This window comes from Scyliorhinus canicula, chromosome 20 (assembly GCF_902713615.1).
Source record: "Scyliorhinus canicula chromosome 20, sScyCan1.1, whole genome shotgun sequence".
Lineage (NCBI taxonomy): Eukaryota > Metazoa > Chordata > Chondrichthyes > Carcharhiniformes > Scyliorhinidae > Scyliorhinus > Scyliorhinus canicula.
The window spans coordinates 38650397-38667669 of NC_052165.1; the positions used below are offsets into that span (position 1 = coordinate 38650397).

A 17273-nucleotide genomic window follows, 5' to 3' on the forward strand; every position below is an offset into this window, starting at 1 on the left:
TTTCACAACTTCCAAGACGTCCCAAACTGCTTCACAGTCAATCAAACAGTCACTTTTGTAATTAGGGAGACAGGGCAACCAATTCAAACACAGCAAACTCTTACAAACAACAATAAGACTAACCATCAATTGAACCTGGACAAATATTGTCCAGGAGACCATGGAGAACCATCCTGTTCTTCCTCACATAGTGTCCTGAGATCTTGCACATGTACTTGAGAAGGAAAACGGGACTCGGTTTATGTCACATCTGAACGGCAATACCTTAGTGTAGAACTCCCTCTGTACTTGTTCGCCTGGATTTTGTGCTGAGGTCCTGAGTAATACTGGAAACTATGATTTTCTGACTCAAGATTGAGAGTAAAAAGTGTTAGTCATGGGTCAGTAGTAATGCTCCCATCTTTGACTTGAAATATGTCCTTTCATAGGCAATTCCATATTCTGCCCCTCCCTTGCTAATGCTTTGCAGCATTGAGATGAAAGATAATACTTACATCAAAAAGATTGCAATCGACAATTTATTTATTTATAGTGTACAGCTTTCATTTCAAGATATGAGAGTTGCAATTACACCAATAAAGTCGAAGGAAATATAGACTAATCAAAATACATGTAGCCCAAATAAAAGCAAAATACTGCGGATGTTGGATCTCTGTATTAAAAACAGAAAGTGCTGGATAAATTCAGCAGGTCTGACAGCATCTGTGGAAAGAGAAACAGTTAACGTTTCAAATCTGTACAGACCTGCTGTTTGTTCAGCATTTTCTGTTTTTATGACATGTAGCCCAAGTTGACATCTAACGTCAAATATTATATTAAAACACTGTCACAAGAATTTAAATTATCTATTATCACAGCAATATTATCTATATTTAAATGGAAAGAAGTACTTTTAGTGGTAACAATTCTTGACAGGTCCCCGAAGAGTAAAGTGATTTCCTTATATTTTTCATGGTGTTTGCAGGGAGCTGGGGTATTGCTAAACAGAGTTCCATACAATAGTCCACCATTGTACTTTTAACAGAAAATTAAGTGGAGAAGAGCAAAGTTAGAGGGCATCATTGTTAGGTGGTCACCAAGAAATCCAATTGGGAATTCAGATTAAACTTCTTTTCTCAGAGAGTGGGGAGAATGTGAAACTCACTACTACATGGAATAGTTGAAGGCAAAGGGCACAGATCCATTTAAGGCAAAATTAGAGAAACGCATGAAGGAGAAAGGAATAGAGGACTATGTTGAATGGAGTTAGATGAAGAGTGCTGGAAGGGGGCTGGAATTGAGCACAATACTGGAACATCTGTTTCTATGCTGTATAATTCTATGTAAGGCATTACTCAAATGTGTCATGGCGATCTACCATTCTTACTTAAATAGGGAACCGTTTGGATAGTTCGATCTTCAGATAGCTCAGACTCAGGTAAACAAGTTTTGCTGTGTTTATCCGATGTACACCACTGGAAAGAGACTCGTTCATGTGTGACAGCTGTAGGCAGACTTTGCCTCTCTAGAGTCAGTTTGTTCAGCAATCAGATCTCAGCTGATCTCATCTGACCTCGCCAAAGATCTCATTTTGTATTCCCATCATCTCTCACAGATTGAAGTGTGCCAACCACCAAGCAATTGTGCCATATTCTGTTCTTAAACTTACCAATATGTGAAAGGATTTGCATTTATATAGCACCCTTCATGATCTTTTCAACCAGTGCTGTAATAAGAGCTTATAATTGAGTATGTAAATAGAGTTAAGAACACCAGGAACTGCTCCGTTCTGGTAAGTAGTATTGAATAATAAAATCCCTGGAGTTTTAAACATTCAAACTTTAGGATATGGTGGCTTTAAAAAGATTACATTTCCTTGCTCCCCCCAAGTGTTCCAAATAAAAATGCGCATTGCAAAATCAGCTAGTCAACTTGTGAAACATCAAACATTGGAACTAATATGTTGTTATAATTTAGAGCACATTTCAATAGCCCGAAGCCCCCAATGAAACAAGATTCGCCAAGCAGGGAGATATTTTTCTAATGGACAAAGAATTGGGAGGGCTTCCTGCTTCGCAAAGGTTCTTATCCAGTCTGGTTTTCCTATACCAAGAACATTTACTCTGGATGTTGATCTCACCAAAAGTAAAATGGTAATAAAATGTGTTAGACCTACACTTGGATTGTCTGAAAATCCAAAGAAATGTTACATGGTGTTGTTTACTGCAATCAGCTTGAACACATTTTATTAAATACACATTGCTTTAAATATCTTGCACAGGAACAAAGGAATAATGGTCATTCCAGTTTTGCCTTCCACGTCTTCTTATCTCACACCCCCCAGGAATTTCTTATCACATTGGCAAAATCTTCATCGTTTGCAATTCCAAGGCTGAGTCCCTCGTAATAAGTTTCAAATTCACAGTAAGTGACTTCTTTGGAGCTGGTACAGCTCTCCTGTAACGTGTCCATGAATGCTGCTCGGACTTGCTGTTCTGAACATTCTCCTGCAACAGATTGTAAAGAGAACAATATTGTACCAGTGCTCAAGAGCCCTGGTGGGTAGAAGCTGGGACATGGGCAGCTTGCAAAGGAACCAGCTGCCCATTCATGACATGCGCAATCTAGAAGAAGGTGTGCAAGTGCTCAGTGTCTCTCCTTCGAGATTTCTCACCCTCCCTAATGAGGGCTTCCCTCAGCAACGATGTCGAAGTGCGGCGCTCAGTGGAGCAAAAGACCCAAATCATCCCATCACCTTATACCACAATGCATTGATATTCCAAATGGTGTCGCAAAATCACTGATGACCATAGGGACAATTGTTAGGGCGAAGAGTTTAACGTGCAACAGCCCACATAAACAGAAGTAGCATATGTCATATTGACATCGCAGCTGCAGAAATGTGTTTGTTTCACACTGCACAATTCAAGTGTCTTTTTGTGTAGCTGCATCTTATTTTGTTCCTCCCTCCCCACTGCAAATTTAATGTTCACCGATGCAACATTAATGTGCTACTATTGGTTAGCTCAGTGGGCTAGACAGCTGGTTTGTGATGCAGAACAAGGCCAGCAGCACAGGTTCAATTCCGGTACCAGCTGAGAATTCTGAATGCTCCCTCTATGTACCCGAACAGGCGTCGGAATGTGGCGACTAGGGGCTTTTCACAGTAACTTCATTGCAGTGTTAATGTAAGCCTACTTGTGACAATAAAGATTATTTACATTTACATTATTTCGCTCAAGTTTTGGCAGCATTCTTGATCCATACACAGAGGCAGAGAAGAATCTATGAATGTGATTTTGATTTTTAGAAAGTACAAAACTTAATTTCAATGCATCTAGTGTCTAACAATATCTTAATGTTAAAAAGATTGGTGAGTTGCTCCATCGACAGAGATGGACTTGCTTGTGAATTTTTACACATTGAGCTAAATTTCCCTGGTCCTGGGTGATAGGCGTGGAGGGCCACTTTCTGAGTTGTGAAATTCTATGCTCGAGTCCCAACTCTCCACAGCAGTGCCTACTTCTCCAAACTTCAGACCTGACTGTCCCCTGATTGAGCCGTCAACATCAGGACGCCGCTAGGATGACAAGAACAATGACAACCAATTAGGGGTCCACATCCAAGAAAACTGCTGAATCAGTCTTCTGTCAGCTAGTGCTGGCTCGGAACTCCCATTTAGTCCGGACATTGGGGTGCCAAAGCCCATGGTAAAATCTTGTCCATTGACTTCCCTGACGCAGTTATGATGTTTCTGATTTGCACTCAAGCTTTAGGCAAAGGGAGATCAAAACAGCCAAAAATTATAGTTATTTATAGTTCTCAAAACAAGTTAATGGAGTAGCCCATTCAGCCTATAACAGAACCGGAACGATATTAAGTTTTAGCCTCCTGACAAATGGAAGACAACAATCACATTACCCAAGTGCCAAGTATTGACAATCTCCAACAAGAAAAATCTCAAACTCCTCTCCCTAATCTTCATTGGTACCACAAGAAGACTCTCACCAGCAACATTGTTGCTTACAACACAACAGAAGTTGAAGAGGATTAACCACATTAACATGGTTACCAGGGTAGATCAGAGATTGGGTCACCTCCGGTGAGTGACTCACCTCCTGTCTTCCTAGGTTTGTCACAAATGTGATGGAATACTCACTACTTGCCTGGACAGGCTCAGCTGCAACAATACTCAGGAAGTGGAACACCATTTGAGTCAGAGAGGTCAGCTTGATTGGCACCCTGGTCACGGGACTGGATATGAACCCTCACCAATGTCAGCACACTGGTTGTATTATCCACTAGGATACAATGCAGTACACTACAAATTTACTCAGACAGCATCTTATTCACCTGTGACCTCTGACACTGAAGCAAAAGAGATTGAGGGGAGATTTGAGAGAGGTGTACATGATTATGACAGGTTTAGATAAGGTCAACAAGGAAAACTTGCTACTATTAACTGAAGGTATAAGGACAGATTTAAATTTTTGGACAGGAGATGCAAGGGGGGATGGGGGGGATGTGAGGAACAACTATTTTACATAACTCACTGCCCATGAGCAGCAGCACAGTGGTTAGCACTGCTGCCTCACAGCGCCAGTGACCTGGGTTCAATTCCAGGTACAACTGTGTGCAGTTGCACTTTCTCCCCGTGTCTACTTGAGCTCTGGTTTCCTCTCACAATTCAAAGGCATACAGGTTAGGTGGATTGGCCATGATAAATTGCCACTTTGTGTCCAAGGATGTGTAGGATAGGTGTGTTTACGGGGATAGGGCTGGGGAGTGGGCTTGGTGCACACTCAATGGGCCAAATGGCCTCCTTTTGTAGGGAATTCTATGATTCTATGAGGCTGGTGGAAGTAGTGATAATCAATTATTTTAAAATGTAATTAGATGGGCACTTCAGGGAAAGTAACTTGCAGGACTACAGGAATAGAACAAGGGAATGGAACTGACTACATTGCTCCCACAGAGAACCAGTATGGATTGAATGGCCTCCTTCTGTGACGGAATGGCACTCTGGTGGAGAAGGACAAAATTACCTCCTGACTTGGGCACATACCACTGTTCCTTCATTACCCCAGACAGCCCAACGTCACATAAAGTGAAGGGATTCAAGAAGACAGCTTTCCACCATCCTCTGAACCAAAGACAGTAAATACCAATTTCACCAAGTCACCAACACCATATATAATATACAAAAAATAATCCAGCAGGTCTGCTGATGAATATGTGATGGTTAAATCTGGCAAAAGACACAACAAATCAGGAACACCATTCAGTCTGTGTAACTCTGCTGAGCATGAAGAATTAAATCATGTAGCTAGCTTGTTCCTGATCAGGCAGCAGCTGACAATTCTCTATCAGGTGCAATTTTCTTTTATTCATTGAAGGGATGTGAGTGTCACTAGCTAGGCCAGCACTTATTGCAATTTCCCTAATTGCCCCTTGAGAAGGTGATGATGAGCTACCTTCTTGAGCCGCTGCAGTCCATGTGGTGTAGGTGCAACCACAGTGCTGTAAGTGTGGGAGTTCTAGAATTTTGAACCAGCAAAGGTGAAGGAACAGATTTATATTTCCAAGTCAGGATGGTGAGTGGCTTGAAGGGTAATTTCCAGGTGATGGTGCACCAATGCATCTTCTGGCCTTGTCCTTCAGAATGGTAGAGATTGTGGGTTTTGAAGATGCTGTCTAAGGAGCCTCAGTACTGTGCTGCAGTACATCTTGTAGATGGTACACACGGCTGCTACTGTACATCAGTGGTGGAGGGAGTGAATGTTTGTGGAATGGCCAATCAAGGGCTGCTTTGTACTGGATGGTGTCGAGCTTCTGGAGTGTTGTTGGAGCTACACATGCAGTTGGACAGTATTCCATCATACTCCTGACTTGTGCCTTGAGAGGTGAGTTACTCGCCACAGGATTCCTAGCCTGTAACTTGCTCTTGTGGCTGCAGTATTTATATGGCTATTCCAGTTCAGTTTCTAGTCAATGGTAATCCCCAGGATGTTGATTTTTTTTGATGGTCTAATTTAACCCAGTGTTTCCTGAGACTTACTTGAGTAAATGTGGACAGCACCATGTAGAGAACCCATTCTTCCATCTCTAAAGAGTAACAATGAATATTTACCGATGGAAGATGTACATCTGAGCGAACCTTTCATTTATTACCTGAGAAAACTTTAGGATGTTTTCTTCCACTGTAGAACTTGCTAATATCATTCACAGAAATGCTCCCAGTCTTATTTGGATCAAGCTTCATATAGGCCTGTGAAGAGAAATAATGTTATAACTAAAGTAACATAAAAGGAGCTAAATAAAAAGCTATAATGTCACATTATCCAATGCAAGCACATTAAATTATTTTGTACATTAAAAATGGAGGGGCGGCACGGCGCTTAGCACTGCTGTCTAAGGCGCTGAAGGACCCAGGTTCGATCCCGGCCCGGGTCACTGAACGTGAGGAGATTGGACATTCTCCCCATGTCTGTGTGGGCTTCACCCCCACAACCCAAAGATGTGCAGGTTAGGTGGATTGGTCATGCTAAAATTGCCCCTTGGAAAAAAAAATAATTGGGTACTCTAAATTTATTTTTAAAAATGGTATGTCATATACACCCATGTCACATTGTGTTACTGATACGACTTAATTACGTTTCAGAAGTTCAATATGAAACCAGCCAGCGCATTCTAATGTTTGCTGACATCAAATGAACTTCCTGGTCTCAACAGTCCATCTTAAATATCACTTCAGTTTAGCAGCAGAATCATACTGAGTGTTATATAGTGGGAGGTATGATCAGTAATTTTGTGGAATACACAAAATTTAATGGTGTGGTAAACCCTAAATGTGTGAGGGGTTGAACAACGCAAGGGAATACACAATGGACGGCAGGATGCTAGGAAGTACAACGAGCCAGAACACCCGGTGCTGTGAAACTCTATGGGCAGGATTCTCTGTTTCAGAGACTCAAGTGTTGACCCCGGGACAGAATCGATGGACTTCTAAGACAGTAAAATTGGGGCTCCTCCCGGACCAATTCAGGAACCGTTAATGGACTAACACTGGTGCCACGTAGAGCACGACCGATTCCAAAGAAAAACGGTGTCGGATTCGCTGGGGTCGGGATTGCCACTCGAGAAGCTGACAAGCTGTAGCCATATATTAGCATGCCTCTGCCCAACACGCACACATCCCAGCCAACAAGATGGCACTTGTTGCACTGGAGCGCATCCATCCCGTTGATGAGTTGACTGGGGTCAGAGTGTACTAGGGGAGTGGCCTGGGTGAACACCCATGCGATCCAGGGCACTAAGTTCACGGTGGGCAGTCAGAGGCGTGCGCAGCTGCATGGCTGCTTTTGATGCTGCGGCAATAGTGGGGTGATCCGTGCCCATCAACCCCAACCCCACAGCCACCTCCTGGCCGCCACGCCTTACTACTTCCCCCAGCCCTGGCAGAAGCCCAATGACACAACTGTCATCACACTACGGTGATGTTGGACACCATCCTTACCCCCTCTCCCTCAGCAGCCGTGACTCCCGTTTCCCAATTTTTGAACCCTCAAGTGAACCTCGCCATCGGTAATTCCTCCTGGTGGAGGCGGAGCATCGCGGACGCCCTAGATAATACTGGGTCAGGCCTTCTAATGATATGCCAATCGAGTTTACTGTACGAGCGGAGTAGAATGCATTGACGCCGCTTTTGAGGCACTGGAGCATGGCATTTTGGCAGGCGGCGGACACTATTTTGGCCGATTCTCTGTCCAAACACCTTCCCCGATTTTGGCGTCGGTTGACGGTAAATCCCACCGTATGACTGTACAGTAAAATATTTCAATTATAGAAATAGTTCATCTCCAGATGACCATGGAGTGAGCCTTTGGCTTAGTGCTGAAAATCCCACCTTGGACTCAAAGTCTCTTGTTCAAATTCCACTTGGGACAGTGCCAGTAAATGGCGATCAGAGCTCCATCTTGGAATTCTGGGCTGAAATAAAACAACATTTGGGTTGACGATCCCTTGAAAACCTCCCAGCCATACAAGGACTAACCACCCAACAGTTACTTTATTCCACGGTTGCTGCCAATTGGAAGATGCTTTCACATCATGACCCACCAGACTGTTGCTCAGATGGTTTAATAAATGACATCAGTTCTTCACCCATTAAAACACCCCACACTGTTTTCCTTTTCAGTGTTGTCAATAACAGTGGCGTCCAATCCAATGGTACCTGTTTCACGCCACTGCACAAGTTAAAATAACTGCCATTGTCTTACACTTTACTTGACCCAGTTGTGAGCCTCATTTATGTGCAAATTGGTGATCTCATTTGCCTACAAGACAACAAAATGACTCCACTTCAAAACCAGCTCATTTTCTGAGGATCATCGAGACATTTGAGGATGTAAACTGCGTTAGATGAATGCAAATCTTTTATTCTGAAAGAGTGGGAGTCTGCGTTTTCAGTCTGATAGTAATCCTCAAAATGTTATTTACAAACAGAGGGCAGATTTAGACTCAGTTTATGGACCATCTCTACTAATATATTGGTAGCATGACACAGAGAAAGTCTTACTTTCCTCACAAATGCTTTGCGAAATTCGTTCATTTCTCCGATGACAACTCGAATAAACTGATAATAATCCACTTCGTCATCACCATCCTGGTCCAGTATAAGCCATATAGACTCAAAATCCTACAAAAAGAGACAACTCCTTCAGCGCAGATTTATTTTAAGTGCGATTCATACATCCGCCTCTTTTTTGATCAACTTGATTGTACAATTTGTGACAGATTACCAGTATGTCACAAAAAAATTAACCGCCAAATAAAGAATTCACTGAAACAATTTAATATCTGTTAGTGTCAGAATGAATCTTGTAGATCATTTAGTAAATTATTTTTGCATTTAAGACGGTGGAGCAGTGGGTTAGCCCTGCTGCCTAACGGCGCTGAGGACCCGGGTTCACTCCCGGCCCTGGGTCACTGTCCGTGTGGAGTTTGCACATTGTCCCAGTGTTTGCGTGGATCTCACCTCCACAACCCAAAACGATGTGCGGGCTAGGTGGATTGACCATACTAAATTGCCCCTTAATTGGAAAAAAATAATTGGGTACTCTAAATTTATTTAAAAAGAAAATATTTTTGCATGTCTTTTGAAAAAATGGAGAAAACAAGGCCCATAATGCAGACCACATTTGCATATTCACAAACTGAAAATTGGAAGAAGAGTTTATCACAGCTCAATTAATTCACCACAGCAAATTGCTGCTGCTTTCATTGAAACAGCCCTGTTTGAAAGCTGTTGTTTCTTTCTCTTTCACTGAATTTACTTGATCATCTCATGATTTAGGTGCTGCCAAATGATTCACAAGTTTATCAAGATATATTGCAAGTGAGTAGGGGCTGCGTTTACTCAACTACTACAAGTAAACCTAGATACGTTGGCAGAATAGGCACCTATCGGGGAGAACACGAGTTAAAATCCCACCCTGGAAGTCTGAGGACTCAAGGTCAGTTTCAAAAAGATGAGAGTAAGGAACTCATATTGGTAAAAGCAAACTTGTTGAATTGTCATAAACCTCCAACTGATTGCTACATGTTCAGGTAGGAAACCTGTCATCCTTGCCCAGTCAGACCTACAGGTGATTCCAGTCTCACTTCAACGTGGTTCATTCTTAATTCCCATCGGGAACTGTAGTGATATCATGGTTGTGTTGTAATTCACCAACTGAGTCTCATTAGTATATAAATGAATGTTAGAGTCAAGTGAGCTCAGACTGATTAGGAAGTTGGGAGAGAGGTTGCTTGTGCATACTTCGGCCCAGCTGGTCCATGCCGCCCAGTTTCTATCACTAAGCTAGCCCCACTTGCCTGCATTTGGCCCATATCCCTCTATACCCACCCTGCCATGTAACTGTCTAACTGCTTTTTAAAGAACAAAATTGTACCCGCCTCTACCACTGCCTCTGGCAGCCTGATCCAGATGCTCACCACCCTGTGTGTGAAGAAATTTCCCCTCTGGTCTCTCTTTCGTTCTAGACTTCTCTACCTTTGGGAAAAGATGTCAACTATCTACCTTATCATTGCTCCTCATTATTTTATAGACCTCTATAAGTTCACCCCTAAGCCTCCTGCACTCCAGAAAAAAAGTCCCAGACTGTCCAGCCTCTCCTTATAACTCAGACCATCAAGTCCCGGTAGCATCCTTGTATATCTCTCTCTAGTTTAACAATATCCTTCCTATAATCGGGTGACCAGAACTGAATGCTGTATTCCATGAGTAGTCTTACCAAAGTCTTGTACAACTTCAATGTGATGTCCCAACTCCTGTATTCAATAGTAGTTATTCATCTGTTGTTTGTATATATTTGACCCACAGTTAATGTTAATAACTCGTTTATAGCTTTAGCTACAAGCGTTCTTGTATTTTAAATCAGGCCATCCAACAAGAACATTACAGGAACTGCCTAGCCAGATCCTCCTGATGAATCAAACATTGCTCCATTTAGAGGTGGTCAATAAATGGCGGCTTTGACAATGACACCAACATCATGAGAATTAACTGAAATTAAAGTACTTTCATATCTCCGAACACAATGCCTAATCTTCCCACTTATACATTAGAGAAGCATTACATTGGTGTGTGCTTGTGAACAGACACTGGTATCAATCCATCGTAAACTTGAGGTCACCAAAACCTCTGTTGCCTGTTTCCTAAGTCGCACCAAGTGCCGTTCACCCATCACCACTGTGATCACTAACCTACAATGGCACCATCCACGGCCTGGATTTTAAAACTTTTACCTTTGTTTGCACCCCCCCCCCCCCCCCCCCCCCCTCCCCCCCGTGGCCTCAGCCCTCCCTTTCTCTAGCCCACAATACTCCAAGATATCAGCACTCCTCCTCTAATTCTGATCTTTGGACTTCTTTGCTTCACCCATAGGTGCCTCCAGCTACCTATATCCGAAGTTCTGGAATTCCCTCCTTAAACCTCTCTGCCTTTCTCTTTTCTTTTGAGCCATTCCTTAAACTTATATCCTTATCTGACTCAGTGTCAAATTCTGACTGACAATCGACCCTGTGAAGCACCTTGTGATGTTTTACAAAGTCAAAGGTGCCAGATAAATGCAAGTTGTTGTTGTTTGTCCTGACCTGATTGGGCAGCTCCAAATGGAAATCCTTCAGACCTTGTTTCAATTGTATTTTCTGCAGTACACCACTTCCACACTGATCATGCTGGTGAAAATATTTCACCAAGCCGGTCATGGTGCAAACTCCTCTCTTCTGGAGCTTCTCCTTCAACAGTCCTTAATAACAGCAACAAAAAGACGAGTTAAATTTGAATTCCTACATGCAGTGGAATTTTCAATTATTATTTTCTCACTTCGGCTAAAGTGGTGAAGAATCATCAGCGGCTGTTCTGTGGTTGTGCTCATAAGCTGCGAGTCACAAGTCATTAATTACAAGGCTTTATTGCTGACATGGATTGCTTGGTTAGGCCCTGGGGAGATATTAGGCCCTGATATCTGTAGCAGAGTTCAACTATAGGTCAGCAAATTGTTCACAAAATTTAAGGCCCAGGCTAGTGGCATGTTACAGTTCACTCGGCGCCTCCAATTTTCTGTATTAACTTGCACTTTTTAACATGCCTTTTGTAGTCTGGAGCTATGGATAGTGATGGTTGAGGTTCCAGTGTTCTTTCCACCATGTGGCTAACCAGGTATCCCTCCCACTCTTACTGCCTGCCGTTGGCTAATGGTAGAAGATCTATATGTTGATACTCAACCTGTTGGGCTGCGTTATGAATGCACCTCCCTTGGTCATCAAGTCCTGGAGTGGGACTCGAACCCAGCGTTTCTGGCTCAGAGACAGGAATGCTACCCAAAGACCAGTAAGAATATCAATTTTATTGGCGTGAAGTCCCGATGCTCTGCAAAAAAACATATTTTCTTCCCATTTTTCTATGCTTGATTTCACTCATCCGTCTGGCCCACAAATCACACACCACTCCAATCTCTTTCAATGTATATTTCTTATTTCTTGATCTTCAGTTTGAATTTGGCAGATCTCCTTAAAACAGAGAAAGCTAATAGATAGCCTTCAAACTTATATGGGAGTTTGATAGATTAAATAGGACGAAACTGTTTCCACTTTTAGGAGGTCTCAATATTTAAGGTAACCAGGTAAAGAACCAAGACAGATAAGGAAAACTTGTTAAATTTTAAACGCGGCCAACGCAACTCAAGGCTTCCAAGACCTGGAGAAACAACAATTACAGGAAGGAGAACTGCCAAATTCACTAAACCCTCAGCAATACTGTGATATAGACAGCTAAAACATTTCAAATCAGAGTGATCCAGCCACACACAGTGGGACTTGAGTAGGCCTACAGATCGGCAAAGTTCATACACAAAGGATTAACAAGCATCTGTGTTTTTACGTAGGCATTAACTTGACAGCAGCAAGCTGTCATGATCTGGAATGCGCTGCCTGAAAGGACAGTGAGAGCAGAATTAAAAGTGGCTTTCAAAAAGGAATTGGATAAGATACTTGAAAAGGAAATGTTTGCAGGACTATGAGGAAAAGGCAGGTGATTGGATCTTTCTTTTATGGAATAGGCATGATGGGTTGACTAACTTCTGTCTGCGTTATGACCGGAGGTTTGAAAAAGAATTGTTCCCTCAACAGCAGATAAACCACAATTAATTTAAACTTCATGTGGCCTGTGAAATGTATGCCCAAACAATCCATAAGGACCAAAACCTCAGGCAGGCTTACCAAGGCTCCTTTCAAACCTGCAAACCCCACCATCTAAAAGGATAAGGGCAGCAACCCCCGCCCCCGCCTGCTTCCCCCACCCCACCCCACCCCCCCTCAAACAGTCGCCTACTTATGTGGTGTAAATAATTTTGACAGGTGTACAGAGCTTCCGCTGTCGAGCTGGTGCACAATACCCTACCAGTTATTCTATTTCATATTTTATTGTATTTTATGTTGGGGTGTGCCCTTCTCTTCTAAATATGTGTATATGTTTCTTATTCTGTGTACATAACGGTAATTATACCTTGTTCAAAAACCCAATAAAAAAACATTTATTAAAAAAAGGATAAGGGCAGCAGATGCATGGGAATACCACCAAGTTCCCCTCCATGCCACTTACCATCCTGACTTGGAAATATATTGCTGTTTCTTCACTGTGGCTGGGTCAAAGTCTTGGAACTCCCTCCCTAAAAGCACGATGGGTGTACCTACACGACATGGACTCCAGCGGTTCAAGAAGGGAGTTCACCATCACCTTCCCAAGGGCAAATAGGGAAGGACAATAAATGCTGGCCTAGCCAGCGAAGCTCACATCCCTTGAATTCATTTTTTAACAAGTGGAGTTTCATGACTTTTTTTACTTGTGGAAAACAAAACATGCAAAATGTGAGTAACAACAAAAGAGTTGATACAACTCTGCTTTGAAGATGCAACTGACTAAAATAATGATAGATTCTGAATGGATTAAAAAAACGTGTTGAACTAGCATCCGTGAGGAAACATATTGAAAAAATTAGGTCCATAAAATGTAGCGTTTGTTTTTATAATTTGATCAGTGACAGATAAAGGGCGATCATTGCAGAGAGCTGTTGCATAGTTATTTACTGTTCTTGCATCACATATATATCCTTTAATCTTCACCTTGCACAGACTTAATGATATTTCTGTCATCGATCTCCTGCTTACTCAAAGTTGGATTACTGCTGGTTCTGTAGTAAATTAAAGCAGAGAAAAGAAAAGTTAAATTTTAAATCAAATCAAAACAGGCTAGAACACATACATTTTGTAAAGTTACCTGCAATTAGAAATGAGTCTTCAAATACTAGCCACTAAATTCAATCATAAATTCTGATACTTGTTTTTTCATTCATGGGAAGTGGGTGTCATGGGCAAGGCCAATACTTATTCTCAATCCCTTCCTTCCATCATGAAGTCAGAAGTGAGGATTTTCACTGATGACACTGTTTGCGACAGATACTGAGCAATCCATGTTCAGGCTTGGGCTGACAAGTGGCTAGTAACATTCACACCACACAGGTGCCAGGCAATGACCATCTCCAACAAGAAATAATCTAACCATCACCTCTTCACATTTAATGGCATTACCTTCACTGAATCCCCCACTATCAACTATTGGCCAGAAACTTTTAAAAAATTTGTTCATATCCAGCCCAGCATCGCTGGATAGACCTACATTTATTGCCCTTGCCTAATTGCCCTGGAGGGAAAATTTAAGAGTCACTCACATTGCGGTGGGTCTGGAATCACAGATAGGCCAGACCAGGGGAGGACAACAGATTTCTTTCTCTAAAGGACATTAGTGAACATTAGATTTTGCCACAATCAACAATGGTTTCATGGTCATCATTAGATTTTTAATTCCAGGTTTTTATTGAATTCAAATTTCACCATCTGCCGTGTGGGATTTTTCACGTGATTTGTGGGAGCTTGCTGTGCATAAATTGGCATTACAGCAGCAACTGTACTTCATTGATTGAAAACTACTTTGTACTCATGTAGTTGTGAAGGTGCTAGAAAAATGCAAATCTTGTCTTTTTCCATAATTCAAACATTGACATAAACCAAGTGCTCTCCTCTGCACTTTGAATATCTCTACTTTCATAGTCATTTTTACAACACAGAAAGAGGCCCTTCAGCCCATCTTGCCTGTGCTGGCCATCAAGTGGGTCCGGAAGGTCAGCCAGTTGGCAAGTGGGTCCCGAGAAAAAATGTTTGAAAAACACTGATCTAGAAGGTCAAGGACAGTCTGCTGACACATGGGAATACCACCATCTGGAAATTCCCTGTCAAGCCACTCACCATTGTGACTTGGAAATATGTCATTGTTAGTTCATTGTCACTATGGCAAAATCCTGGAACTCCCATCCTAACAGCACTGTGGGTGTACCTACTACACCTCAGGGACTGCAGTGGTTCGAGAAGACAGTTCACCACTCAGCCTATTCCCCTGACACCAAGATCGGCCCCTCCCACATCCACAACCCCAAAGGGCATCCCCTACCCTCCTATCCCCGGTCCTTACCTGAAGAGCGGTCCAGAGACTTCAATTCAGGCATGTTGGGTGGATGGAAGTCTCACCTGTTGCTAATCAACACTCAATTAAATGTAAAATGTCAGTGGGCCTATCAGAGTCAGCAGGGTTGCGTTCCCCATTGACATTCAAGATGACGGGTGCCAGGCGCGTAACACCCTGAAAATTCAGACCTTAGTGTTGCAGGTCAATAACTTATCGGTCAATTAATTTGGGGAGGCAGTGACATAGTGGTATTGTCACTGGACTAGTAATCCAAAGACCCAGGATAAAGGTTCACATGGCAGATCGTGAAATTTGAATTCAATAAAAAAATCCAGAAACTATTGTTAATTGTCGTAAAGACCCATCTGGTTTACTAATGCCTTTAGGGAAGGAAATCTGTCATCCTGACCTGGTCTGGCCTACATGTGACTCCAGGAACAGCAATGCAGTTGACTCTTAAATGTCCTCAGGGATGGGCGATAAATGCTGGCCCAGCGAGCGACGCCCACATCTCATGAATGCATTTTTAAAAGTTTGCGCTGCAATTTCATTTGATAGTCCTGTTTAAACTCTGTCCTCCTTGTTATATGCTCCTCAAAACCTAGCTTGATAATAATAATAATCTTTATTATTGTCACAAGCAGGCTTACATTAACACTGCAATGAAGTTACTGTGAAAATCCCCTAGCCGTGATACTCCGGCGTCTGTTTGGGTACAGAGGGGGAATTCAGAATGTCCAATTCACCTAACATACACGTTTTTCAGGATTTGTGGGAGGAAACCGGAGCACCCTTAGGAAACCCATGCAGACACAGGGAGAACGTACAGACTCTGCAGTGAGACAGTGACAAGCCGGGAATCGAACCTGCGACCCTGGCGCTGTGAAGCAATAATGCTAACCACTGTGCTATCGTGGCATCTGGAGACCTTCACTTGATTACCTCTGTGACTTATGACTGCCTATCTTGAGTTTGTAGAAGAGTTGAAGACGATAAGAGATCCCTCGAGTACTTACAGCAATGAGCGCTTTGCCATTTCATCAATGCCAATGATCCGTAAAGTTAATAACGCTTTCTCTTGGACACTTGTTGGTAGACCAACATGTTGTGCAGTCAGAAAGGTCAGATTTGTACCCTGGTACAGAAAACAAAGAAATTAAAAACAAAGAAATACCATGGTATGCGAGCTGAAGTACAACCAATAATGATTTTTAATAATCCATCCTCTGGCATTGCTGGCAAGGCTGACATTTCGTGTTCATCCCTAATTGCCCCGAGAAGGTGGTGAGCCTTCTTCTTGGGCCGCTCACTGTGACATTATCATAAATGTAAGAACTGCAAGGATAAATGTAATCTCTAAATCAACCACTAGAGGGAGCTAGATGTACAAGTATATAAGACATTGATGCTAAGCCTTGTGGGTGAGAGGTTGAGGAGAAAGCTAGAGAACAGACTGAAGGAAAGATAGAGTGAGTGAGAGCAGATCACAGTTAATGAAATAGTGTAGAGATTAGGAGTAGATGAGTGTAGATTATATGTTTATTATCAACTGTGAATTGTATAGGAATAAGTATCGAATCCAAATAAGTAGTATTAATAAATATATAGCTTTGTTCAATTTAAAGCTATTTATGGTCTTTGTGAACACCACGCCAACCATCCTAAAATTAGCAACACAAAGAACACCACATTCATTGCAAGGACAACCATGTTGGCATGGAACTGGAGTAACATGTAGACTGGGTTGAGTAAGGATTCCTTGCCTAAAAGAACATTAGTGAATCATTAGTGAACCTGTTGTTGGAACCAGAGGCTGGATCTACAAAAGGAGCTAAAATCAAACTTGGCTGTCCCATGTGAATCAATGAATAACACTCTTGCCTCCAAGTAAAGAAGTGTCATTTAGATACTAGAGCAGAAAATCTAGGTTGAAATTGCAATGCAGTACAGAGGCATTGCTACACCGTCAGAGGCATCACCTTTATTAGGAGGCATTATCAGAGGCCGCATCAGCCTTCTTGATCAACCTAAAAGATCCAATGCGACCATTTCAAAAAGGAGCATGGACGTTATCCCAAGTGTCCTGGCCAATATTTCTATTTCAATTAAAGTTATTAAAATAAATTATAAGATCATGGTCACATTTCTGTTGTGGGAGCTTCCTGTGTGCAATTGGGTGTTCCATTTCCTCGATTACAGCAGTCCCTAGAGT

At 42.3% G+C, this 17273-nt stretch overlaps 1 protein-coding gene across 7 annotated transcripts in view; it reads right to left on the reverse strand.

Annotated features, from left to right (window-relative positions):
* Positions 1-500: 500 nt before the first annotated feature.
* Positions 501-17273, reverse strand: part of caps2 (calcyphosine 2) — a 61286-nt gene continuing 44513 nt past the window's right edge. For all 7 annotated transcript variants that reach the window (XM_038780894.1, XM_038780893.1, XM_038780897.1 and 4 more), the window contains 6 exons: positions 16078-16196; positions 13666-13733; positions 11137-11291; positions 8558-8677; positions 6151-6247; positions 501-2486 (listed from right to left, as the gene is read on the reverse strand). In XM_038780894.1, the coding sequence (XP_038636822.1) occupies positions 2311-2486; positions 6151-6247; positions 8558-8677; positions 11137-11291; positions 13666-13733; positions 16078-16196 (735 nt within the window). In that variant the 3' untranslated portion in view covers positions 501-2310. The remainder of the gene's footprint in view (positions 2487-6150; positions 6248-8557; positions 8678-11136; positions 11292-13665; positions 13734-16077; positions 16197-17273) is intronic.